General features: G+C 42.3%; 1 protein-coding gene across 4 annotated transcripts in view; it reads left to right on the top strand.

Annotated features, from left to right (window-relative positions):
- The first annotated feature begins 228 nt into the window (after positions 1 to 228).
- Positions 229 to 26,219, top strand: part of LOC129829220 (ATP-dependent RNA helicase DHX8-like) — a 30,957-nt gene continuing 4,966 nt past the window's right edge. The window contains exons 1-22 of one of the 4 annotated variants that reach the window (XR_008755354.1): positions 229 to 1,419; positions 1,871 to 1,956; positions 2,055 to 2,124; positions 2,294 to 2,382; positions 2,517 to 2,614; positions 2,730 to 3,038; positions 3,155 to 3,299; positions 3,412 to 3,615; positions 3,709 to 3,796; positions 12,300 to 12,397; positions 12,518 to 12,665; positions 13,110 to 13,291; positions 13,435 to 13,629; positions 13,731 to 13,916; positions 14,006 to 14,216; positions 14,337 to 14,518; positions 14,648 to 14,788; positions 15,209 to 15,364; positions 16,874 to 17,011; positions 17,258 to 17,386; positions 19,290 to 19,426; positions 23,420 to 23,490. Coding sequence is in view for 3 of the 4 variants with exons in the window: in XM_055890878.1 (XP_055746853.1) it covers positions 1,311 to 1,419; positions 1,871 to 1,956; positions 2,055 to 2,124; positions 2,294 to 2,382; positions 2,517 to 2,614; positions 2,730 to 3,038; positions 3,155 to 3,299; positions 3,412 to 3,615; positions 3,709 to 3,796; positions 12,300 to 12,397; positions 12,518 to 12,665; positions 13,110 to 13,291; positions 13,435 to 13,629; positions 13,731 to 13,916; positions 14,006 to 14,216; positions 14,337 to 14,518; positions 14,648 to 14,788; positions 15,209 to 15,364; positions 16,874 to 17,011; positions 17,258 to 17,386; positions 23,420 to 23,616; positions 25,888 to 26,067 (3,341 nt within the window). In the remaining variant the exon portion in view is untranslated. The other 3 variants (XM_055890878.1, XM_055890880.1, XM_055890879.1) reach the window with 3 other exon arrangements.

Here is a 26,219-nt window from a genome sequence, read left to right as displayed (position 1 = left end):
CTCTCCACAGGGTGGTGTACCATGAGTTGGTGCTCACCACTAAGGAGTACATGAGGGAGGTGACCACCATTGACCCACGCTGGCTGGTAGAGTTCTCGCCGGCCTTTTTCAAAGTGTCCGACCCCACGCGCCTCAGCAAACAGAAGAAGCAGCAGCGCCTCGAGCCCCTCTACAACCGCTACGAAGAGCCCAACGCTTGGAGAATCTCCCGCGCCTTTCGGCGGCGCTAGGATGTGCATCCTGTATCGCAACACAGGAAGAGAGGGACACATTCCTATATCAGCTGGTTGAGAAATACCATGGAGAGACATTGTCTGCCAACAGGCCTTGTTAGCTGTAACATGCGATTGATAAAGATGGGTCGTTATCTACTTGTTTTGGACATGTGTCAAGTATGTGTTGTGTGCTCAGCTGTTTTCTATTAACTGCAATTCTAGCATTTTGAGCTGAATTCTGGTAGGCTGAATTATTTCACTTGACCTGTATAGCAGTCAACTAGTAAAATTAGGTAATTGCTCTCCTGTCCTTACAGGCTTACCTGGGTAACATGAATAAAAATGTATCATCCCCTGAGGAGAATCAATCTTATATTTGAGTATCATGGACAACGAAACATGTTTGTTTTACTTGAATGTCACATCTGACCTGTGTGTAAACTTCTGAAAAATAAATTGAATAGGAAGGGGACTGGGCAGTAATTTGACAGTGAACGTCTTTGTTTTAAAAGCAGTGGTCTGAGACAGCCTACTATAAAAGACAAACTATAGTTTTATACAACGAAGGGAAATACCAGGATGGAACTTAATACTTGGACATTGTCTTTGATTTAGCTTTGAGTGATTGCTTTACTGTGCTAGTGAAATCCTAACATTTTCTGCACTCATTAAATGTATCGCTCTCTTACTTTTTGTTGCTAATGTTTCATTTCGAAATGTTTTATTGACAGCCACACTGGAGACCACAATGTCTGTTTTGGGGCTCTTGAGTGGCACAGCGGTCTAAGGCACTGCATCTCAGTGCTAGAGGTGTCACTACAGACCCTGGTCCATAGGGCGGTGCACAATTGGCCCAGCGTCGTCCAGGTTAGGTGGTCATTGTAAATAAAAATTTGTTCTTAACTGACTTGCCTAGTTAAATAAAGGGAAAAAAAATTAAAAATACTTTGAGTTTAGATTGTCATATTGGCAATGAGTTTACCCCCACCTGGTGACCAATAAAATAATTACCCGGAAGTGTGGTCGAAGTTCATAACGTAACGTGCGTGTTACCAATGCCTGCGTTTTCTGAAAACAAAACAAACACTGGAGACTATGGCAGATTTTGGAGTTGAGGAGCTTAAGCGGCTTGAATACCTGTCTTTGGTGTCCAAAGTGTGTACAGAACTTGACAACCATCTTGGTATTTGCGAGAAAGATCTTGGCAAGTTGAATCGACACACTCCCTTTGTCACCCCACATTTGGAATAATCTTACGAGCTTGCTGCTAAGCTAGCTATCTTAGCTACCTTTGGTTTTAGTTAGCTAACGTTAATAATTTTACTCCAGTGTTTGACAACCAGAATTCCGATTGTAAAACGTATTTTTTTTGTCATAACGTTATCTATTGTACAGGAGATGGTTACTTTGCCTTGAAAGTGTGGTGGGTGGTGTGGACCCCATAACATGTTTAAGTATTTGACATTTCCCTGAGTTCCATAAAAGCTAGCTAGTTTAGTTTCATGTGAGCATAATTGGCAAAAAAAAAAAAAAAAGAACTTGCTGCTAATCAGTTATTTATTTTAGAGGCATAACGTTAGTTATCTTAAGAGAATATAGTAGTTTACCATTTTTTCCCCTCTTCTGAAGTTCATTATTCTTGCTGTCTCTTTTAGCTGAGTTTGTCATCTGCCTTGCTGAAAAGAAACCAACATTCGATGGCTTCAAATCACTTCTGCTGAAAAATGGAGCAGACTTCACAGTAAGTCTTATAGTGTGATGTAGCTGTTTGATATGTTTAAAATTAGCCCGCCATTCAATACACTTTCTGGTTTTGAATCCACTTTCACTCTTTCATAGGATTCTCTCATCAGCAATTTGCTCAGACTTATTCAAACTATGCGGCCGTCAAAAGAATCTGCGAGCAAAGGTTAGTTGATCATATTTCTGTATATAACTCTGGTTAGGGTCGAATGCAGCTGATGTCTGACATTCAAGTATGATTTATACAATGCTGGTATACAATTTGATACACTGCATCTGATTATTTGAACTATTTCAAAATGTCATACTGAATCTCTTTAATTTTATGGCGGTAGCCTCTGAGCCTGTGGTTAAACAGAAGAGTGAGAAGGACAAACTGAAGGAGATGTTTCCTGGATTGTGCAGGCCAGACAATCCAGCTCCCGTAAGTCTCTCAGAAATTAGTACATACATAGTGGCTAAACAAATACGATTAAACAAGACACTGCTATTACGTCCCACTCCCCACACACAGCATATGGTTGTCAGTAGATCAATGCTCTCTAACAACACCCACAGATTCCGCTAGAAGAAGATGATGTGAGGGTAGCAGATGCTGCCATGAAAGAATTGGAGATGTTCATGCCCAGTGTCAGTGGAACAAACTCAACGAGCAGGTAAGGACATTTTGATAATTCACAGGGTTTCCAACCATGGTGCACTATGAATAGCAAAACCCTTAATTGGATGAAAAAGAGGTATTTTTCTAAATGTATATGGCTCTTGTTTTAGGTTGGACAACAAAAGGCAGCGAAGCAGAAGTCGGAGCCAAGACAGAGACAGGAAGAGACGCTCACGCTCTCCGTCTTGTGACCGTGAGAGGGACAGAGACTTCAAACGCGGTCGAAAACGTGTTTCCCGCTGGAGTGATCGCAGTCCGAGCCCCACCAGGGATCGAGATTTTGAGGTTGGTTCTGACCGCTATAAGGACAAACACGTGGACAGGCCCCCACCTGAAGAGCCTGCTGTAGGGGACATATTCAATGGCAAAGTCACCAGCATCCTTCAGTTTGGCTGCTTCGTGCAACTGGAGGGGCTGAGGTCAGTAAAGAGAATTGGAAAATATCGAAAGCATGTATCCAACACGTTCTGTCTCTTACGGTGATCCAATGTTTTGAAAACCCGATGTTGAAAACCTTTTTTGTTTTTCATTGTAGGAAACGCTGGGAGGGGTTGGTGCACATCTCTGAGTTACGCAAAGAGGGACGTGTTGCCAACGTGGCTGATGTGGTCCAGAAAGGTCAACGAGTCAAGATCAAGGTTCTGTCCTTCACTGGCTCCAAGACCAGTCTCAGCATGAAGGTAAGACAGCAACACAGAGCAGGAATGAATTCAAAGCCTACTGCCCTTTGGTAAGTATGATGAAGCTAAATTAAATTATAACTGAAACTTATACTCTACTCTTGGTTGCCAGGATGTAGACCAGGAAACAGGGGAGGACCTGAACCCCAACAGGAGGAGGAACCAGGGCCCTGATGGTGGGGAGGAGAAAATCATGAGGAACCCCGACCGCCCAACCGACCTCAACCTGGGCCACGCCCCTGAGTTGGAGGATGACACACTGGAGCGCAAGAGACTGACCAAGATATCAGACCTCGAGAAGTGGGAGATCAACCAGGTATGTGTACACATGTAGGGTTCATCAAGACATCTTGGCTCATTTTATTAGTGTTAAGTTGATCTATACATGTTTTTTTCCCCCTGTCCTCAGATGATTGCTGCTAATGTTCTTTCTAAAGAGGAGTTCCCTGACTTTGACGAGGAGACGGGTATCCTCCCAAAAATTGATGATGAAGAAGGTAACATTTTAGCATGTTTTTTTTGGGGGGGGGGGGTGCAGTGATCTACTGAAAGCATTAGGTGTGTATTGATTCATCGATACAAATCGGAATCTGGTTTTTATTGTTTAAAATGCATCGGTCAAAAACAATCCAAATGTAGCATGAATCAGTATGAAAATCTATTCAAAGTTACAACCGCCGGTTCACTAACGTTTTCACTAATTGTACTTTCTTTCTACCTTATGAAAACACTTCTCATCTTTTGGGGTGTGTCCCCAAACTGTGTACGTTTTTGACAAACTCCCTAGTCCCTGCCGGTGACCAGCATACCCATAACATGATGCTGCCACTACAATAATTGTAAATACGGAAGATCAACAACATTGCATTCACTCCATATTACTGGCTTGTATGAAAAATGTAAAAGAAGGAAGCCTACGTCCCGTCTCTGTAACTGTTTCAATTGGCTACATGCTGAAATCCCTGAGCGGTTTCCTTTCTCTCCCGCAACTAAGTTATTTATTTTATTTAACCTTTATTTAACTAGGCAAGTCAGTTAAGAACAAATTATTATTTACATTGCTGGCCTACCAAAAAGCTGAAGGCAACCTGCGGGGACGGGGGCCTGGGATTATAAAAAATATATATAGGAAAAAAACACATCAGGACAAGAGAGACACCACAACACTACATAAAGAGAGACCTAAGACAGCAACACATGAAAACACAGCATGGTAGCAACACAACATGGCAGCAGCACAAAACATGGCACAAACATTATTGGGAACAGACAACAGCGCAAAGGCAAGAAGATAGAGACAACAATACATCACACGAAGCAGCCACAACTGTCAGTAAGAGTGTCCATGATTGAGTCTTTGAATGAAGAGATGGAGATAACTGTCCAGGTTTGAGTGTTTTTTTTTTTTTGCAGCTCGTTCCAGTCGCTAGCTGCAGCAAACTGAAAAGAGGAGCAACCCAGTTCAAGAAATAGTTAAGGGCTTGTAAGCAGGGTTGCACATTTTGGGTAATATTCAGAGGTGGAAACGTTCCGTGGGAATTAACGGCAATATATGGTAATTAACGGAAATATATGCAAATTAATATTGATACCATTGAAATGTAGTTGTTTTTTGCATTGGTTATATTTACCATATCATATGGAGACAAACAAACCTTTTACCTTATCATAAGTAGACATAATTGCAAATGATTAAATCCTTCCAATAGAAATAAAAATAACTTAGTAATTTAGTTACGAATTGAACTTTAGTTAAATTAGTTGACTCTTCACATGGGATGATTTCACTGAACAACAAAAGAGAATATTGAATGATCCCCAATGATCAATCGCATCTCCCAAAAAATGTTTTCAACATACATCTGTAAAATGATAGTCTAGAAACTAAAGCTTTGGTTGTCTTCCTCTCAGGCTTCCATGTCTTCTCTCTGGACCTCCTCAATGTCCACCTCTTGAACATCAGATTCTGAGGCCTCATCTTCACTTTCACTTTCCAACCTTGTTGAGGATGGCTCGTTGTCAGGCTCAAAAAGCCTCATTTGCCCGGATGGCTACCAATTTTTCAACCCTTGTATTGGTCAGCCTGTTGCATGCTTTGGTGTGCGTGTTCCCAAACAAGGACTAGTTGTGCTCTGAGGTGGCTGATGTTGGTGGGATTTGGAGGATGATGGAGGCAACAGGGGAAAGAGCCTCAGATCCACAAAGTCCCTTCCACCAGGTGGTTGATGAGATATGTTGGCACAACTGCCATGCATCTCTATCCCAAAGCCCTTGCTTGGAAGTGTACTTCGCCAGACTGCCAAGAACCTTGCCCTCATCCAGGTCAAGGTGGCGAGACACGGTAGTGATGACACCATAGGCCTTGTTGATCTCTGCACCAGACAGGATGCTCTTGCCAGCATACTTGGGGTCCAACATGTACGCTGCGGCGTGTATGGGCTTCAGGCAGACGTCTTCACGATTTTTGATGTATTTCAAAACTGCAGTTTCCTCTGCATGGAGGAACAGTGAAGTGGGCAGGGTAGTACGGATTTCTTCTCTTACATCTGCAAGCAGAGTCTGAACATCAGACAGGATGGCATTGTCTCCCTCAATCCGTGCAATGGCTACTGCTGTAGGTTTTAGGCTGCTTACCACTCTCTCCCAAAATACATCATCCAGGAGGATCCTCTTGATGGGGCTGTCCATATCAGAAGACTGTGATATGGCCATTTCTTGGAGAGACTCCTTCCCCTCCAGGAGACTGTAAAACATGATGACAACACCACCTCAAACAGGTGTTGCTGGTTAGCTTCAATGTGGTGCTCTTATTCTTCTCACTTTGCTTGGTGAGGTAGATTGCTGCTATAACTTGATGACCCTTCACATACCTAACCATTTCCTTGGCTCTCTTGTAGATTGTATCCATTGTTTTCAGTGCCATGATGTCCTTGAGGAGCAGATTCAATGCATGAGCAATACAGCCAATGGGTGTGATGTGAGGGTAGGACTCTTTAGACCAAGCAGCCTTTACGTTTGCAGCATTGTCTGTCACCAGTGGAAATACCTTCTGTGGTCCAAGGTCATTGATACAATGGGTGTGTCTGTTGTCCCTTGTGTCTGTGCTCTTGTAGAATATTGGTTCAGAGGTGGAGATTATGTAGTTAATTATTCCTTGCCCACGAACATTCGACCACCCATCGGAGATGATTGCAATGCAGTCTGCTTTCTCTATGATTTGCTTGACCTTCACTTGAATTCTGTTGAACTATGCATCCAGCAAATGAGTAGATAAAGCATGTCTGGTTGGAGGGGTGTATTCTGGGGGAGGAACATTCAGAAGTCTCTGCCAATACACATTGCCTGTGAGCATCAGTGGTGAAACAGTTGCATACACTGCTCGAGCAAGACATTCATCAGCATTTCTCTGACTAGGTTCCTCCATTGAGTCAAAAAAAACTTCTGATTCCAGGAGGACCATGAGCTGTTGCTATCGATAAGGTGTCTGATTCATCATTTTCACCTCGAATAGAAGTAGAGTGACTTTTGTCAGAGGTTGCTTGTTGTGAGCGCTGAGGGAACTTTATGCACTTGGACAGATGATTCTGCATCTTTGTTGCATTCTTCACATGATTTGGCACAGTATTTGCAAATGTACACAGCTTTTCCTTCTACATTAGCTGCAGTGAAATGTCTCCACACATCAGATAATGCCCGTCGCATTTTCCTGTAAAGATGAGAAAAAATGAGTAAAAAAACAAATACAATTCCTTGTACAGATAAATAGTTAAGCAGTTAGATTAAACAACTCCTTTGTAAGATACATGTTTTAAAATGAAACATGTATGGAAACAGGTGAATTAACACTCCTCAGTTAGCAGGCTCTAGCAAGCTAAAACCCACATGGTAGCAATAACTAACTAGCCGAAATTGTTAACAAGTTATAAATGATTTAAACGGACTTTGCTGTGTGCTACTATTTACTAGTTAACAAAAAATCATGTATGTCATATAAAATATATTCACCCCAGCCAGTATTGTAATATAAATTTACCAGAAAGCATGTAGTCCATGGCTCAGACAGTGTCGTAGTGTGGGCTCAATAGCATCTCAGTGTGCAAGATCTTGAGAATCAGCTGTACATGTGATGGAAGAGTGCACTGTGCATGTAGAGGGTTGCAATTCCATTGAATTGGGGATAGTTTAACCAAAATATGCCACAAGACCTAGAATTGCCTTACGTGTATCCCACAAAAAAGGTTCACTGTTATAAGCCAAATTTTTTGATGAATTTAAGCAACATTTCCAAAATTCCTGGGCGTAACTTCCCATGGAAAATTTCCGGGGGAAATTACCAGAACTTTTCCGACCCTTTGCAGCCCTACTTGTAAGTAAGCTTTTCACAATAAGGTCTACACATGTTGTATTCGGAGCATGTGACAAATAAAGTTTGATTTGATGTGGAGGATGAGGGCTGCAATAGGTATTTCAGATAGGGGGGATTGAGGCGTTAGAGGGTTTTATAAATAAGCATCAACCAGCGGATCTTGCGATGGGTATACAGAAATGACCAGTTTACAGTGGAGTATAGAGTGCAGTGATGTGTCCTATAAGGAGCATTGGTGGCAAATCTCATGGCCGAATGGTGAAGAAGATCTAGCCGCTCGAGAGCACCCTTACCTGCAGATCTACAAATTCCATCTCTGTAATCTAGCATGGGTAGGATGGTCATATGAATCTGGGTTAGTTTGGCAGCTGGGGTGAAAGAGGAGCGATTACGATAGAGGAAACCAAGTCTAGATTTAACTTTAGCCTGCAGCTTTGATATGTGCTGAGAGAAGGACAGTGTACCGTCTAGCCATACTCCCAAGTACTTGAATGAGGTGACTACCTCAAGCTCTAAACCCTCAGAGGTAGTAATCACACCTTTGGGTAGAGTGGCATTCTTCTTTCCAAACCACATTAACTTTGTTTTGTAGGTGTTCAGAACAAGGTTAAGGGCAGAGAAAGAGTGTTTAACACAAAATCTGGGGAGGGTCCAGCTGAGTAAGACTGTATCATCTGCATATAAATGGATGAGAGCGCTTCCTACTGCCTGAGCTATGTTGGTAATGTAAATTGAGAAGAGAGTGGGGCCTAGGATCGAGCCTTGGGGTACTCCAGTGGCTTAGACAGTAGATGTTCTGACTTAATACACTGCACTCTTTGAGAGAGGTAATTAGCAAACCATTCCAAAGACCCCTCAGATACACCCAATACTCCTTAGCCGGCCCACAAGAATGGAATGGTCTACCGTATCAAAAGCTTTGGCCAAGTCAATAAAAATAGCAGAACAACATTACTTTGAATCAAGGGCAATTGTGACATCATTTAGGACCTTTAAGGTTGCAGTGGCACATCCGTAACCTGAGCGGAAACCAGATTGCATACTAGAGAGAATACTATAGACATCAAGAAAGCCAGTCGGTTGATTATTGACAAGTTTTTCCAACACTTTAGATAAGCACGGCAAAATAGAAATTTGCCTATAACAGTTAGGATCAGCTTGATCTCCCCCTTTAAATAAAGGACACACCGTGGCTGCCTTCCAAGCAATGGGAACCTCCCCAGAGAGGAGAGACAGGTTAAAAAGGTCAGAGATGGGCTTGGTGAGGATAGGGTCAGCAACCTTAAAGAAGAAAGGATCTAAACCATCTGACCCAGATTTTTTTGGGGGGTCAAGTGTAAGGAGCTCCTTTAGCACCTCGGAATCAGTGACTACCTATAGGGAGGAACTTATCAGAAGGGGCAGGGGAAAAAGAGGGAGGAGCATCGGGGCTAGTCGCATTAGAAAGGGTGGGAGATGAGGAAATGTTGGACGGGTAAGGAGGCATGGCAGAGTCAAATAGGAATCCTGACTTAATGAAGTGGTGATTTAAAGAGCTCAGCCATGTGCTCCTTGTCAGTAACAACCACTACATCAACATTAAGGTACATGGGATGCTGTGACGTGGAGGGTTTATTCTCCAAGTTCTTTAACCGTTTTCCAGAGTTAGGAAGGACACCTGTATCTTTGTAGTGACTGGGTGTATTGATACACCATTCAAAGTGTAATTAATATCTTCACCATGCTCAAAAGGATAGTCAATGTCTGCTTTTTTTATTTTTACACATCTACCAATAGGTGCCCTTCTTTGTGAGGCATTGGAAAACCTCCCTGGTCTCTGTTTGAAATTCACTGCTCGACTGAGGGACCTTACAGACCTTACAGTATGTGTGGGGTACAGAGATGAGGTAGTCATTCAAAAATCATGTTACACAATATTATTGTACACAAAGTTCATGCAGCGTATTATGTGACTTGTTAAGCAAATGTTTACACCTGAACTTATTTAAGCTTGCCTTAACAAAGGGGTTGAATGCTTATTTATTCAAGATATTTCAGCTTTTAATTTTTTTAATTAATTTGTAAAAATGTCTCAACATAATTCCACTTTGACATTATGGGGTATTGTGTGTAGGCCAGTGAATTCTTTTTTGGAAATATATTCCATTTTAAATCAGGCTGTAACACAAAATGTGGACAAATTTAAGGGGTATGAACACTTTCTGAAGCCACTGTATGTTGCCCTAAGAGTTGTGCAAAGTAGTTAGAATCTTTAAAAAATGATTCTCCGCTGTAATGGCTGCCAAAAGTGCTTCCACCAAGTATTAACTCTGGGGTACGAAAACATACGCAATCCAGACATTTAACATTTTTAGGTTTTATAACTTTTCTTTCACTTTGAAAATGTGTAGATTGTTCGGGGGGGCGAATTATAATCCCTTTTTAGATTGAATTTTAAGCCTGCAAAAATGTGAATACTGTGCAAAGGAAGTAGACTTTCACTTGTAACTGCGTATGACAGTCGTTGATCTACAAGTCAATGCATGCCGAGCAACCTCAATGCCTATCAGTAGCTCAATAACAACTTTGCGCAGAGTGCGCGCTGTCTAACAAAAGGTAGGCCTCTCTCTGATCTACCTGCTGATTTGGGATTTACGTCGTTTTAATTTAGATTGCTCAGGTTCACCATCAGAAATAGCTTTTGGTAGTGTTGCCTTAAAGGTGCAGTCTGCAGTTGCTTCATCCATTTTAGGATGATTAATGAAAATAATTATTGATTAATGAAATTGATTCTTGAAGAATATAACTTATAAATAAATGGCTCATGAGCTTTAGTACCCCCATCAGAACCCAAAATATAAGCTTGAAAACAAAGTAAGTGTAAACAAACACAATATAGCCTCAAAACAAGATCAAAACTATAGTTTTGATATCATGGATGGTCAGTTCTTGCATCCAATGCTCTGTCCGTGAATTTGAGTGGTTACATTTCTCCAGCTTTTTTACTGAAACGGGTGGGGAGAACACTTTGTTTTTGTTCCAAATTCTGATTACCCCTTTAAACCGTCGGTGTATATGGTCATCTTTACATGAATAGGCAAAGTTGGTAGCTCATTTTGTAAAAAGGACAGCAATCATTTTTGCTAGCCCAACTGCATTGTTGGAGCAGGAGGAAAAGAGAAGCTCACTCTGTACAACATTTACTTGAGATGTTCGACTTCAAGAACAACATATTTCAGCTTTTTGGTATAAGAACCGTGTTGGTTTCACTTTAAAGTTATGGTTAGACGTACCTCTGTCCTTTGAACACACACTCTCCTGTCCTCATTACTACCTGTTCCATTTTAAGACTGGGTGTTCTCTCTGAGTCAGGGAAAATTCCGTTCTGTATGCAGCTACAGTCATGCTGCATTCTCATACAGGCTTTCACAAATAACCCATAACGCACACACCTAACTTTCCATCAACTGTGAAATCAAGTCTCCATTGTGTGGGTAGAATGGGTTAATTTAGTAAAATTGCTACAATTTAGGCGATTAAAAGGGGATTTCAACAGTATCCCCTTTCAACCTTGTCAACGGTCTTTGTGGCTTTAGAATGCAGGTGATTGACTGAGAATTATACCTGCAGTGATATTATGCTTAAAATAACATTCAATTGATACATTATAATATATTTAAAGTGGCAGACAATTATTTATTTTTTCTATGGATGAATAGAATCAGCAACCAATGAAACAACCTGGGGTCTGTTCATTAGTCGTTCACCGTAGCAAAAGTTTTTTTTACTCTAAACGGGTAATGTTTTGCCATGTTTGTCACATTTCCTCATCTCCCCACCCACTAGTGCCTACTGCCCAGTAAGCTATTTGCTCATACTAGAAAGCGCAACTTTGGCTATAATGTTAACCTTATAGAGCAACGGACACAATCAGGACTAACTCACAGAAATTCAACAGTCAAGTCTCCATTGTATGGATAGAATGGTTTAATTAGTCAATTTGCTACAACTTAGACAATAAAAGTGAATTTTATCGCCTGACCATTACCTGCTGTGATCTTTGTGGCATAAGAATGCAGGTGATTGACTGCAAATTATACTAACCTGCAGTGACATTATGCTGGAAAGAACATTACATTGATTCATGACGATATTTGCCTACCATTTAGTGGCGGAGGGAAGAATTGACATGAAATGGAAAATATTTCTTCAACAACAAATATTAACATTTTTGTAGCTTTATGGTATAAGAACCATGTCGGTTTCACGGTTTAGACATTCCTCTGTCCTTTGTAGCATGACCAGATAGTAGAAACTGGCAACCATGTCCACATCCAGGCTGTTCCATACACACTCGCTCAGAGAAATCCCCTCAGAGAAGTCCCCTCAGAGAAGCTCTAGCTCAGAGTAGCCCAGCTCCTGAGCTCCATCAGAAGCAGATTTTAATTTTCGATTGGAAAATGAATGTCTTCACGCAATCAATTTCCTCCTCCTAATCAAACTGGATCGCTTCAAACTACAACGTATCGTTTCTGTATCGTATTGGAGCCCGTGTATCTAGATGTGTATCGAACCGTCTTTGAAAGGGAAGATGCACACTCCTAGAAAGCATACATTGACTGCAGTGTACTAATTGCACATTTTATTTCATTCAGATCAGGACCTGGAGATTGAGCTAGTGGAGGAGGAGCCTCCGTTCCTGAGAGGACACACTAAACAGAGTATGGACATGAGCCCTGTCAAGATTGTAAAGGTATGTTTTATATTCCTCTGCACTTCGCTACTTTCACCCTACCTTTTTTTTAGGCCTAACTGTTTTCTATTGTCCCGTGTAGTGTGAACAAATGCCGTTCTCTCGGTTTCCCTCTGTCAGAATCCAGACGGCTCGCTGTCCCAGGCAGCCATGATGCAGAGTGCTTTGGCTAAGGAGAGGAGGGAGGTGAAGCAGGCTCAGCGAATGGCTGAGATGGACTGCATACCTATTGGCCTCAACAAGCACTGGGTCGACCCTTTGCCTGACTGTAAGGACCTGGACCACACACAAACAGTGCATTAGGGATGCCAGACATACAGTATGCTTTCCAACCATGTGGTTTATCATGCTTTCCTTTCTGCCCTCCACAAGGTCACTACCACATAGTAAAGCACAGTCCGGTCCAGTGTTCCTCCTCGGCTACTCTTCCTGGGGTTCACATGAAACTTGACATAATACCGACCATTAATAGACAAGAACAGCACTACATCAATAGTTGTCTGGTTTCCTTTAGCATCCTAACAGGCCGGATAGAGTGGCCTGCTGTAGTGTGCCGTGTCCTCCATGGCCCAGGGTTATAGGGGAGGCTGTGTGGGTGTAAAGGTTCCTCCCAGGGCCCTAGACTGGGTCTGGATCACCAGTCATCTGAAGTGGGTGGAGGTTAAATATCATGCCAGTTCATCTCAATTAAAGACGCTTCTCTCTTACACAGTTGATGGAAGGCAGATTGCAGCCAACATGAGAGGAATCGGCATGATGCCAGACGGCGTCCCGGAGTGGAAGAAACATGCATTTGGGGGCAACCAGGCCTCTTATGGCAAGAAGACAGCAATGTCCATCCTGGAGCAGAGAGAGAGCCTGCCCATCTACAAGCTCAAAGAGCAGCTCATACAGGTTTGTAATAGTAATTTCCCTAAAGGGAGAAATAAGGTTGTCAACATTGCTTTATTTCTAATGTTACCCTACTTCATTATGACTTCAACAGTTTCAATGATACATTTTATCTGACTTTGTTCACCTCTCTTTTCCATTATTAGGCTGTCCACGATAATCAGATCCTGATTGTGGTTGGAGAGACTGGCTCTGGGAAAACTACCCAGATCACCCAGTACCTGGCCGAGTCGGGCTACTCCACTCGGGGGAAGATCGGCTGCACTCAGCCCCGTCGTGTGGCAGCCATGTCCGTGGCCAAGAGAGTCTCTGAAGAGTACGGTTGCTGTCTGGGCCAGGAGGTGAGTGAGCAGTTTTACCTTGGTATTCCTTATAATTTGCTTGTAAACAATGACTTCCTTTCTTGAGGGACCTCTCACCTCTCAATTCTTTTCCACACCAGGTGGGCTACACCATCCGTTTCGAGGACTGCACCAGTCCTGAGACGGTGATCAAGTACATGACACATGGTATGCTGCAGAGGGAATGTCTGATAGATCCGGACATGGGTCAGTACACCATCATCATGCTTGACGAGGCCCACGAGAGGACCATCCATACTGATGTGCTCTTTGGTCTACTCAAGAAGGTACACCAGGGTCTTGTTCATAACGGAACAGTCTAAATATTTCCTTGACTGTGTGTTAATTCCTTTTGAATGCTCTCTGTCAATTTCAGACAGTGAAGAAACGCCCAGACATGAAGCTGATTGTGTCCTCAGCGACGCTAGATGCCGTCAAGTTCTCCCAGTACTTCTTCGAGGCGCCCATCTTTACCATCCCAGGACGTACTTTCCCAGTGGAGGTGCTCTACTGCAAAGAGCCTGAGACGGACTACCTGGACGCCAGTCTCATCACCGTCATGCAGATCCACCTGACCGAGCCTCCAGGTACGGTTCAAACACGGTTACAATGCATACATCCGCAATGACTGAACTCCTTGATTGACATCCGTAGTTAAGGATTCGGCCATCAGTGACTCATTGTCCTCTCTCGCCCCTTTTTCGCAGGTGATGTCCTGGTGTTTCTGACGGGTCAGGAGGAGATTGACACAGCTTGTGAGATCTTGTATGAACGGATGAAGTCTCTGGGACCTGAAGTGCCTGAACTCATCATTCTACCTGTCTACTCCGCGCTGCCAAGCGAGATGCAGACCCGTATCTTTGACCCAGCTCCCCCCGGCAGCAGGAAGGTATCAGAAGTGCCCACCCAAACACAAACCAGAACGGTCCCAAAAACACACACACAATCTCCTGCTGCCACACATGCCCGATATCAGGTAGGACTAAGCCTAATCATTTTGTGTTATTTGATTCTGCAGGTAATCATTGCCACTAACATTGCTGAGACGTCTCTGACTATTGATGGGATCTACTATGTGGTGGACCCAGGCTTTGTGAAGCAGAATGTCTACAATTCCAAGACTGGCGTCGACCAATTAGTGGTGACCCCCATATCACAGGTAGGTTGAATAAGACGTATGCAGATATCATTATCGTACATGGAGAAGGAACACTGAAAACGTTATAAACACCTGCTCTTTCTATGACAGACTGACCAGGTGAATCCATGTGAAAGCTATGATCCCTTATTGATTTATTTTGTTAAATCCACTTCAATCAGTGTTGATAGACGGGTTAAATAAGTATTTTTAAGCCTTGGGACAATTGAGACATGGATTGTGTGTTTGCTATTCAGAGGGTGAGTGGGCAAGACAAAAGATTTAAGTGCCTTTGAACGGGGTATGGCAGTAGGTGCCAGGGGCACCGTTTTGTGTCAAGAATTGCAACGCTGCTGGGTTTTTCACACTCAACAGTGTACTTTGTGTAGTCGAGAGCATTGACATCCAATCTAAATTAATTGCTTTCACTATATTTCTCAGGCCCAAGCTAAGCAGCGTTCTGGTAGGGCTGGAAGAACTGGCCCTGGGAAATGCTACCGGCTATTTACAGAGAGAGCCTACAGAGACGAGATGCTCACCAGCAATGTGCCTGAAATCCAGAGAACAAACCTGGCCAGTACCATGCTGTCTCTCAAGGTACGTAACACATACAGACAGACACTGACTGGCCTACAACATTTCTGTAACCATGGGCCCTCATTAACAAACCTTTTTCTTAAAATATATATTATATATTTTCTTGTATTATGCCCCAAGACCGCACTCTCCTGTTTTAAAGGACTAGGTGGAAAACATATTGAATGTTAATACACTGCTCAAAAAAATAAAGGGAACACTTAAATAACACAATGTAACTCCAAGTCAATCACACTTCTGTGAAATCAAACTGTCCACTTAGGAAGCAACACTGATTGACAATAAATTTCACATGCTGTTGTGCAAATGGAATAGACAACAGGTGGAAATTATAGGCAATTAGCAAGACACCCTCAATAAAGGAGTGATTCTGCAGGTGGTGACCACAGACCACTTCTCAGTTCCTATGCTTCCTGGCTGATGTTTTGGTCACTTTTGAATGCTGGCGGTGCTTTCACTCTAGTGGTAGCATGAGACGGAGTCTACAACCCACACAAGTGGCTCAGGTAGTGCAGTTCATCCAGGATGGCACATCAATGCGAGCTGTGGCAAGAAGGTTTGCTGTGCGCATGACACTTTTGTTCAGAGGAGCTAGCCAACAACACAACTAACAGAATCACTTCAAACCGAAGCTGGAAAGACTGCAAACTTGCTGCTTTTTTTCAATTGGCATTTCTTCTGGCTGAGAAACGCTGTCTGCCTGCCTGTCCCGTCCCGACACGTGAATTACTATGGGACAGCTGGAGATCGAATTTGAATATTGAAACAGTGTTACAAATGTCAGAGAGACAGACAGACAAGATTTATACAAATCTCTGCTGTTGAAAACTAAATGTTACTCTAAAAGAAATGTGAGAATGTCTAGATGCTTTTTATAGTGGAGATCAAGTTTATAAAGTGCCTGGCTGGGCTGATGAGAAAGTGTATTGCGCAGTCAGATGGAACAGAGTAAATAGGCATTTTAACGTCATAGATTTAGCCGGTGGTAATTTGTGGAATTGACATCAACTGGAATGCAGTTTTAACCAATCAGCATTCAGGATTAGAACCACCCGTTGTATCGTGTGTGTGTGTGTGTGTGTGTGTGTATGCATGTACAGTTGAAGACGGAAGTTTACATATACCTTGGCAAAATACATTTAAACTCAGTTTTTGACAATTCCTGACATTTAATCCTAGTAAAAAGGTTAGGATCACCACTTTATTTTAAGAACGTGAAATGTCAGAATAGTAGTGGAGAGAATGATTTATTTCAGCTTTTATTTCTTTCGTCACATTCCCAGTGGGTCAGTAGTTTACATACACTCAATTCGTATTTGGTAGCATTGACTTTAAATTGTTTAACTTGGGTCAAACATTTCGGGTAGCCTTCCACAAGCTTCCCACATTGTGTGTGTGTATATATATATATATATATATATATATATATATATATATATATATATACATACAATACTCTGTTCTTCCAATGCCACCCCTTTTACTTTCCCCTCTCTATACTTCCTTCAGGCCATGGGCATCAATGACCTGCTATCATTTGATTTCATGGACGCTCCACCCATGGAGACAATGATCACAGCCATGGAGATGCTCTACACTTTAGGGGCTCTGGATGATGAGGGGTTACTCACTCGCCTTGGACGCAGGGTAAGATGGAGTATGGAACAACAAGCGATCTATTCAATATATTGAAGATGAAAATCAGGCAAGCAATTATATTTGAATTGATGCCGTAGTTAATATAAGAAATTGAAAAACATGTATTCAAATTTGGAAGTTCATGGTCAGTGAATTGTCTGAGTTCAAATTGACTTGACCACAATATTGTTGTAATGAATTAAATGTTATACACTCTTCCCCATTCCTCTCCCTCTCCCTCTATGTTTGTATCAGATGGCTGAGTTCCCTCTGGAGCCCATGCTGTGTAAGATGCTGATCATGTCCGTCCACCTGGGCTGCAGTGAGGAGATGCTCACCATCGTCTCCATGCTGTCTGTGCAGAACGTCTTCTACAGGCCCAAGGTACGGCAAATCACAGGTCCATAAATACTGTGTAACCATGGCTATGTCCAGGCCAGTGTGTTAACTGAAATATTACATAAAAACCATGCACGGAAAAAATAAATAACCTTCTGCAGCTCGACAATGATGGTAGCTATTCAAATTGGAATATATTTCTCTACTGTGTCTGCAAATACTGTTTTGTAATAAAACATGGACGCCAAAGTCATTTTCAATGTTGTTAGCTTTCAAGCTAGTCAGCTAACAAGTTACCTATAAGTCAGCCTCACATTCTGGTAATTTTGACTGCAAATATTGAATGTTACATTACTTAATTAGATCCATGTCTGTCTCAGATTGGTTTCAAATGTGCACATCTCAGCTTTGTTATACAGCACACATATTAGCTAATAGCTACCGATGCTAGTCCGCTAGGTAGCAGAAGCCAAGCTAGCATCAAAGTAAAATGTTATTCAAATCAATCCCGAGTAGCGCAGCTGTCTAAGGCACTGTATCTCAGTGCAAGAGGCGTCACTACAGTCCCTGGTTCGAATCCAGGCTGTATAACACCCGGCCGTGATTTGGAGTCTCATAGGGCGGCGCACAATTGGCCCAGCGTCGTCCGGGTTTGCCCGGGGTAGGCCGTCATTGTAAATAAGAATTTGTTCTTGACTGACTTCCCGAGTTAAATAAAATAAATGTGTATTTGTAACACGCTTCGTAAACAACAGGTGTATACTATCAGTGAAATGCTTACGGGGTCCTTTTCCAACAATGCAGAGATAAAGGTACTATATACATTTGAAGTCAGAAGTTTACATACACCTTAGCCAAATATATTTAAACTCAGTTTTAACAATTCCTGACATTAAATCCTAGTAAAAATTCCCTGTCTTAGGTCAGTTAGGATCACAAGAATGTGAAATGTCAGAATAATAGTAGAGAGAAAGATTTATTTCAGCTTTTATTTCTTTCATCACATTCCCAGTGGGTCAGAAGTTTACATACACTCAATTAGTATTTGATAGCATTGACTTTAAATTGTTTAACTTGGGTCAAACGTTTCGGGTAGCCTTCCACAAGCTTCCCACAATAATTTTGGTGAATTTTGTCCCATTCCTCCTGACAGAGCTGGTGTAACTGAGTCAGTTTTGTAGGCCTCCTTGCTCGCACACACTTTTTCAGTTCTGCCCACCAATTCTCTATAGGATTGAAGTCGGGGCTTTGTGATGACCACTCTAATACCTTGACTTTGTTGTCCTTAAGCCATTTTGCCACAACTTTGGAAGTATGCTTGAGGTCATTGTCCATTTGAAAGACCCATTTGCGACCAAGCTTTAACTTCCAGACTGATTTCTTGAGATGTTACTTCAATATATCCACATAATTTTCCTTTCTCATGATGCCATCTATTTTGTGAAGTGCACCAGTCCCTCCTGCAGCAAAGCACCCCTACAACATGATGCTGCCACCCCCGTGCTTCACGGTTGGTATGGTGTTCTTCGGCTTGCAAGCCTCCCCCTTTTTCCTCCAAACATAATGATGGTCATTATGGCCAAACAGTTCTATTTTTGTTTCATCAGACCAGAGAACATTTATCCAAAAAGTACAATCTTTGTCCCCATGTGCAGTTGCAAACCGTAGTCTGGCTTTTTTATGGCAGTTTTGGAGCAGTGGCTTCTTCCTTGCTGAGTGGCCTTTCAGGTTATGTCGATATAGGACTCGTTTTACTGTGGATATAGATACTTTTGTACCTGTTTCCTCCAGCATCTTCACAATGTCCTTTGCTGTTGTTCTGCGATTGATTTACACTTTTCGAAACCAAAGTACATTAATCTCTAGGAGACAGAACACGTCTCCTTCCTGAGCGGTATGAGGCTGGTGGTCCCATGGTGTTTATACTTGTGTACTATTGTTTGTACAGATGAACGTGGTACCTTCAGGCGTTTGGAAATTGCTCCCAAGGATGAACCAGTCTTGTGGAGGTCTACAAGTTTTTTTCTGAGGCTGATTTCTTTAGATTTCCCCATGATGTCAAGCAAAGAGGCACTGAGTTTGAAGGTAGGCCTTGAAATACATCCACAGGTACACCTCCAATTGACTCAAATGATGTCAATTATCCTATCAGAAGCTTCTTAAGCCATGACATAATTTTCTGGAATTTTCCATTCTGTTTAAAGGCACAGTCAACTTAGTGTATGTAAACTTCTGACCAACTGGAATTGTGATACAGTGAATTATAAGTGAAATAATCTGTATGTTAACAACTGTTGGAAAAATTACTTGTGTCAGGCACAAAGTAGATGTCCTAACCGACTTGCCAAAACTATAGTTTGTTAACAAGAAATGTGTGGAGTGGTTGCAAAACGAGTTTTAATGACTCCAACCTAAGTGTGCAGTCATGGCCAAAAGTTTTGAGAACGACACAAATATTAATTTCCACAAAGTTTGCTGCTTCAGTGTCTTTAGATATGTTTGTCAGATGTTACTTTGGAATACTGAAGTATAATTACGAGCATTTCATAAGTGCCAAAGGATTAACTTCTTACGGCTGCAGGGGCAGTATTGAGTAGCTTGGATGAAAAGGTGCCCAGAGTAAACTGCCTGCTCCTCAGTCCCAGTTGCTAATATATGCATATTATTATTAGTATTTTATAGAAAACACTCTGAAGTTTCTAAAACTGTTTGAATGATGTCTGTGAGTATAACAGAACTCATATGACAGGCATAAACCTGAGAAAAAAATCCAACCAGGAAGTGGGAAATTTGAGGTTTGTAGGTTTTCAACTCATCGCTTATCGAATACACGGTGGAATATGGGTCAGTTTGCACTTCCTATGGCTTCCACTAGATGTCAATAGTCTTTAGAACCATGTCTGATGCTTCTACTGTGAAGTGGGGCCAAAGGAGAGGAGAATGAGTAAGGTCTGCCATGAGCTGACCATGCTCTGACCATGCGCGTTCATGGGAGAGCGAGCTCTGTTCTATCGCATTTCTGAAGACAAAAGAATTCTCCGGTTGGAACATTATTGAAGATTTATGTTAAAAACATCCTAAAGATTGATTCAATACATCGTTTGACATGTTTCTACTGACTGTTACGGAATTTTTTGACATTGTCTGCTTTTAGTGAACGCGCTTCATGACTTTGGATTTGTTTACCAAACGCGCTAACAAAAGTAGCTATTTGGACATAAATGGACATAAACAGGCATAAACCTGAGCAAAACAAAACGTACATTTCTTGTGGGAGTCCTGGGAGTGCATTCCGACGAAAATCAGCAAAGGTAAGTGAAGATTTATAATGCTATTTATGACTTTTGTTGACTCCACAATTTAGCGGGTAACTGTATGCCTTGCTTTTGTGGCTGAACACTGTTCTCAGATTATTGAATATTGTGCTTTTGCCGTAAAGCTTTTTTGAAATCTGACACAGCGTTTGCATTAAGAACAAGTTTATCTTTAATTCTATGTAAAACATGTATCTTTCATCAAAGTTTATGATGAGTATTTCTGTTATTTGATGTGGCTCTCTGAAATTTCTCCGGATATTCTGGAGGCATTTCTGAACATGGCGCCGATGTAAACTGAGGTTTTTGGATATAAATATGAACTTTATCGAACAAAACATATATGTATTGTGTAACATGAAGTCCTATGAAGATCATCAAAGGTTAGTGATTCATTTTATCTCTGTTTCTGCTTTTTGTGACTCCTGTCTTTGGCTGGAAAAATGGCTGTGTTTTTCTGTGATTTGGTGGTGACCTAACATAATCGTTTGTGGTGCTTTCGCTGTAAAGCCTTTTTGAAATCGGACACTGTGGTGGGATTAACAAGAAGTGTATCTTTTTAAAATGGTGTGAAATACTTATGTCATGCAATAAAATGCTAATTAATTACTTAAAAATCATACAATGTGATTTTCTGGATTTTCCGTCTCTCACAGTTGAAGTGTACCTATGATAAAAATTACAGACCTCTACATGCTTTTGTAAGTGGCAGTGTATCAAATACTTTTTCTCCCCACTGTATATACACTGCTCAAAAAAATAAAGGGAACACTAAAATAACACATCCTAGATCTGAATGAATGAAATATTCTTATTAAATACTTTTTTCTTTTTATAGTTGAATGTGCTGACAACAAAATCACACAAAAATTATCAATGAAAATCAAATTCATCAACCCATGAAGGTCTGAATTTGGAGTCACACTCTAAATTAAAGTGGAAAACCACACTACTGGCTGATCCAACTTTGATGTAATGTCCTTAAAACAAGTCAAAATGAGGCTCGGTAGTGTGTGTGGCCTCCACGTGCCTGTATGACCTCCCTACAACGCCTGGGCATGCTCCTGATGAGGTGGCGGATGGTCTCCTGAGGGATCTCCTCCCAGACCTGGACTAAAGCATCCGCCAACTCCTGGACAGTCTGTGGTGCAACGTGGCGTTGGTGGATGGAGCGAGACATGATGTCCCAGATGTGCTCAATTGGATTCAGGTCTGGGGAACGGGCGGGCCAGTCCATAGCATCAATGCCTTCCTCTTGCAGGAACTGCTGACACACTCCAGCCACATGAGGTCTAGCATTGTCTTGCATTAGGAGGAACCCAGGGCCAACCGCACCAGCATATGGTCTCACAAGGGGTCTGAGGATCTCATCTCGGTACCTAATGGCAGTCAGGCTACCTCTGGCGAGCACATGGAGGGCTGTGCGGCCCCCCAAAGAAATGCCACCCCACACCATGACTGACCCACCGCCAAACCGGTAATGCTGGAGGATGTTGCAGGCAGCAGAACGTTCTCCACGGCGTCTCCAGACTCTGTCACGTGCTCAGTGTGAACCTGCTTTCATCTGTGAAGAGCACAGGGCGCCAGTGGCGAATTTGCCAATCTTGGTGTTCTCTGGCAAATGCCAAACGTCCTGCACGGTGTTGGGCTGTAAGCACAACCCCCACCTGTGGACGTCGGGCCCTCATACCACCCTCATGGAGTCTGTTTCTGACCGTTTGAGCAGACACATGCACATTTGTGGCCTGCTGGAGGTCATTTTGCAGGGATCTGGCAGTGCTCCTCCTTGCACAAAGGTGGAGGTAGCGGTCCTGCTGCTGGGTTGTTGCCCTCATACGGCCTCCTCCACATCTCCTGATGTACTGGCCTGTCTCCTGGTAGCGCCTCCATGCTCTGGACACTACGCTGACAGACACAGCAAACCTTCGTGCAACAGCTCGCATTGATGTGCCATCCTGGATGAGCTGCACTACCTGAGCCACTTGTGTGTGTTGTAGACTCCGTCTCATGCTACCACTAGAGTGAAAGCACCGCCAGCATTCAAAAGTGACCAAAACATCAGCCAGGAAGCATAGGAACTGAGAAGTGGTCTGTGGTCACCACCTGCAGAACCACTCCTTTATTGGGGGTGTCTTGCTAATTGCCTATAATTTCCACCTGTTGTCTATTCCATTTGCACAACAGCATGTGAAATGTATTGTCAATCAGTGTTGCTTCCTAAGTGGACAGTTTGATTTCACAGAAGTGTGATTGACTTGGAGTTACATTGTGTTGTTTAAGTGTTCCCTTTATTTTTTTGAGCAGTGTGTATATATATATATATATATATATATATAGTGACACAAGGAATATACAAAAAATACAAATTTGTCTGACAACTGTTGGTTGTCTCACAAAATATGTTATTACAACTTGGCGATGTGGGTTTTGTTAGCTTACCAAATTGTAATGTTTTTCACTCTACTGTAAATCGCAGTTAAGGGTTCACCTTGGGCGCAAATGTGAAGGCTTGAGCCATTTATGCGCATGCACCCTCTGTAGGATTAGAATACCCTTGGGCAGGGGGTGGTTTATGGGTTTACAACAATAATCAACTGCTATCACATTTGTTGATGGTAGTGAATTATGGTTGACTGACTTTCCTAACTTGTCATATGTTGTTTGAAACCTCCAACCATAATGTGACAGTTGTAGCCTAATGTGATTTTAATGTTGATCAGTTGGTGGCCAGTCCTTATAGTCATTTTATTCTCTGGTGCCCTAGGACAAGCAGCAGATGGCTGACCAGAAGAAGGCCAAGTTCCACCAGGCCGAAGGAGACCACCTTACTCTGCTGGCTGTCTATAACTCCTGGAAGAACAACAAGTTCTCCAACCCCTGGTGCTTCGAGAACTTCATCCAGGCCCGTTCCTTGCGCAGAGCCCAGGATATCCGCAAACAGATGCTGGGTATCATGGACAGGTAGGACACTCATCATAAGCAAATGTGATTAATTCTATATCCGGCAAAGTTCTCAAATGGTAGCTTTACTTGTGAGTCATATTAATCCTGTGACTCAAAGAAGCAATCTCTAAGGCCTAAATTTAACCTTATCTACAGTGCATTCGGAAAGTATTCAGACCCCTTGACTTTTCCCCCCTTTTGTTATGTTACAGCCTTATTCTGAAATGTATTCAATTAGTTTTTTCCCTCATCAATCTACACACAATACCCCATAATGACAAAGCAAAAATAGGTTTTTAGAATGTTTAGCAAATTTATTAAAAATAAAAGACCTGAAATCTCAGAGCCTTTACTCAGTACTTTGTTGATGCACCTTTGGCAGCGATTACAGCATTGCGTCTTCTTGGGTATGACTCTACAAGCTTGGCACACCTGTATTTGGGGAGTTTCTCCCATTCTTCTCTGCAGATCCTCTCAAGCTTTGTCAGGTTGGATGGGGAGCGTCGCTTTACACCTTTTTTCAGGTCTCTCCAAAGATGTTCGATCGGGTTCAAGTCCGGGCTCTTGCTGGGCCACTCAAGGACATTACGAAACTTGTCCCAAAGCCACTCCTTCATTGTCTTGGCTGTGTGCTTAGGGTCGTTGTCCTGTTGGAAGGTGAACCTTTGCCCCAGTCTGAGGTCCTGAGTGCTCTGGAGCAGGTTTTCATCAAGGATCTCTCTCTGTACTTTACTCCGTTCATCTTTCCCTCGATCCTGATTAGTTTCCCTGCCACTGAAAACATTCCCACTGCATTATGCTGCCACCACCATGCTTCACCGTAGGGATGGTGCCAGGTTTCCTCCAGATGTGACGCTTGGTATTCAGGCCAAATAGTTCAATCTTGGTTTCATCAGACCAGAGAATCTTGTTTCTCATGGTTTGAGAGTTCTTTAGGAACATTTTAGCCTGCTTGGAGTTGGCCGTCATGTGCCTTTTACCGAGGGGTGGTTTCCATCCACTCTACCATACATGCCTGATTGGTGGAGTGCTGCAGAGATGGCTGTCCTTCTGGAAGGTTCTCCCATCTCCACAGAGGAACTCTGGAGCTTTGTCAGAGTGACCATCTGGGTTCTTCGTGGTTCCAAACTACTTGATTTTTAAGAATGATGGAGGCCACTGTTCTTGGGGACCTTCAATGCTGCAGAAATGATTTGGTACGCTTCCCCAGATCTGTGCCTCGACACAATCCTGTCTCGGAGCTCTACGGACTTTTTTGAGGTGAAAGCTCTCCTTTCACCTCATGGCTTGGTTTTTGCTCTGACATGCACTGTCAAATGTGGGACCTTGTATAGACAAGTTTGTGCCTTTCCAAATCATGTACAATCAATTGAATTTTACCACAGGTGGACTCAAATCAAGTTGTAGAAACAACAACAAATAAGGTATCTCTTTTTTTTATATATACATTTTCAAAAAATTATAAAAAGCTGTTTTCGCTTTGTCATTATGGGGTATTGTGTGTAGATTGATGAGGAAAATAATAATTGTAATACGTACAAAAATATAAATGCAACATGTGACAAATTCAACAATTTTTTACTCATTTACAGTTCATATAACGAAATCAGTCAATTTAAATTAATTCATTATGCCCTAATCTATGGATTGCACAGGGGTGCAGCCATGGGTGGGCGTGGGAAGGCCCACCCACTGGGGAGCCAGGCTCAGCCATTCAGAATGAGTTTTCCCCCACAAAAGTGCTTTATTACAGACAGAAATATTCCTCAGTTTCATCAGTGGTCCGGGTGGCTGGCCTCAGATGATCCCACAGGTGAAGAAGCTTGATGTGGAGGTTCTGGGCTGGCGTGGTTATACGTGGTCTGTGGTTGTGAGGCCAGTTGGACATACTGCACTCCCTCAAAACTTGAGAAATCTGTGCCATTGTGTTTTTGTGACAAAACTGTACATTTTAGTGGACTTTTTATTGTCCCCAGCACAAGGTGCGCATGTGTAATGATCATGCTGTTTAATCACAGCTGTCAGGTGGATGGATTATCTTGGCAAAGGAGAAATGCTCGTTAACAGTGATCTAAACAAATATGTGCACAAAATTTGAGAGAAATTAGCATTTTGTGCATATGGAACATTTCTAGGATCTTTTATTTCAGCTCATGAAAAATGGGACCAACACTTTTTGCATTTATATTTTTGTCCAGTTTACTTCATAGAAATCTACAGGACATACTGTATCAAAATGTCAGACTTAGGATTCCAATAATTCACCCTTACTTTGACCTGTTCTTTCAGGCATAAACTGGACATGGTGTCTTGTGGAAAGGCCACAGTGCGCATACAGAAGGCCATCTGCAGTGGTTTCTTCCGGAACGCAGCCAAAAAGGATCCCCAGGAGGGTTACCGTACCCTCATTGACCAGCAGGTGGTGTACATCCACCCCTCCAGTTCCCTGTTCAACCGCCAGCCTGAGTGGTGAGTCCAAACCCGTGGGGGTTTTAGGCATAGTCTCAAGTTTACATTGACTATCGTCAATTGTTACTCGTAAAAGTTTTTGACATCCTTGCCTCTATGTAGTAGAGTCATTGTATAGATCAAACATTGTTGGAAAGTAAAGAGTACTGTAT

This window comes from Salvelinus fontinalis, chromosome 30 (assembly GCF_029448725.1).
Source record: "Salvelinus fontinalis isolate EN_2023a chromosome 30, ASM2944872v1, whole genome shotgun sequence".
In the NCBI taxonomy this organism is placed as follows: Eukaryota; Metazoa; Chordata; class Actinopteri; order Salmoniformes; family Salmonidae; genus Salvelinus; species Salvelinus fontinalis.
Note: the sequence above shows the minus strand (reverse complement) of the source record. Positions and strands in the feature narration are given on the sequence as shown.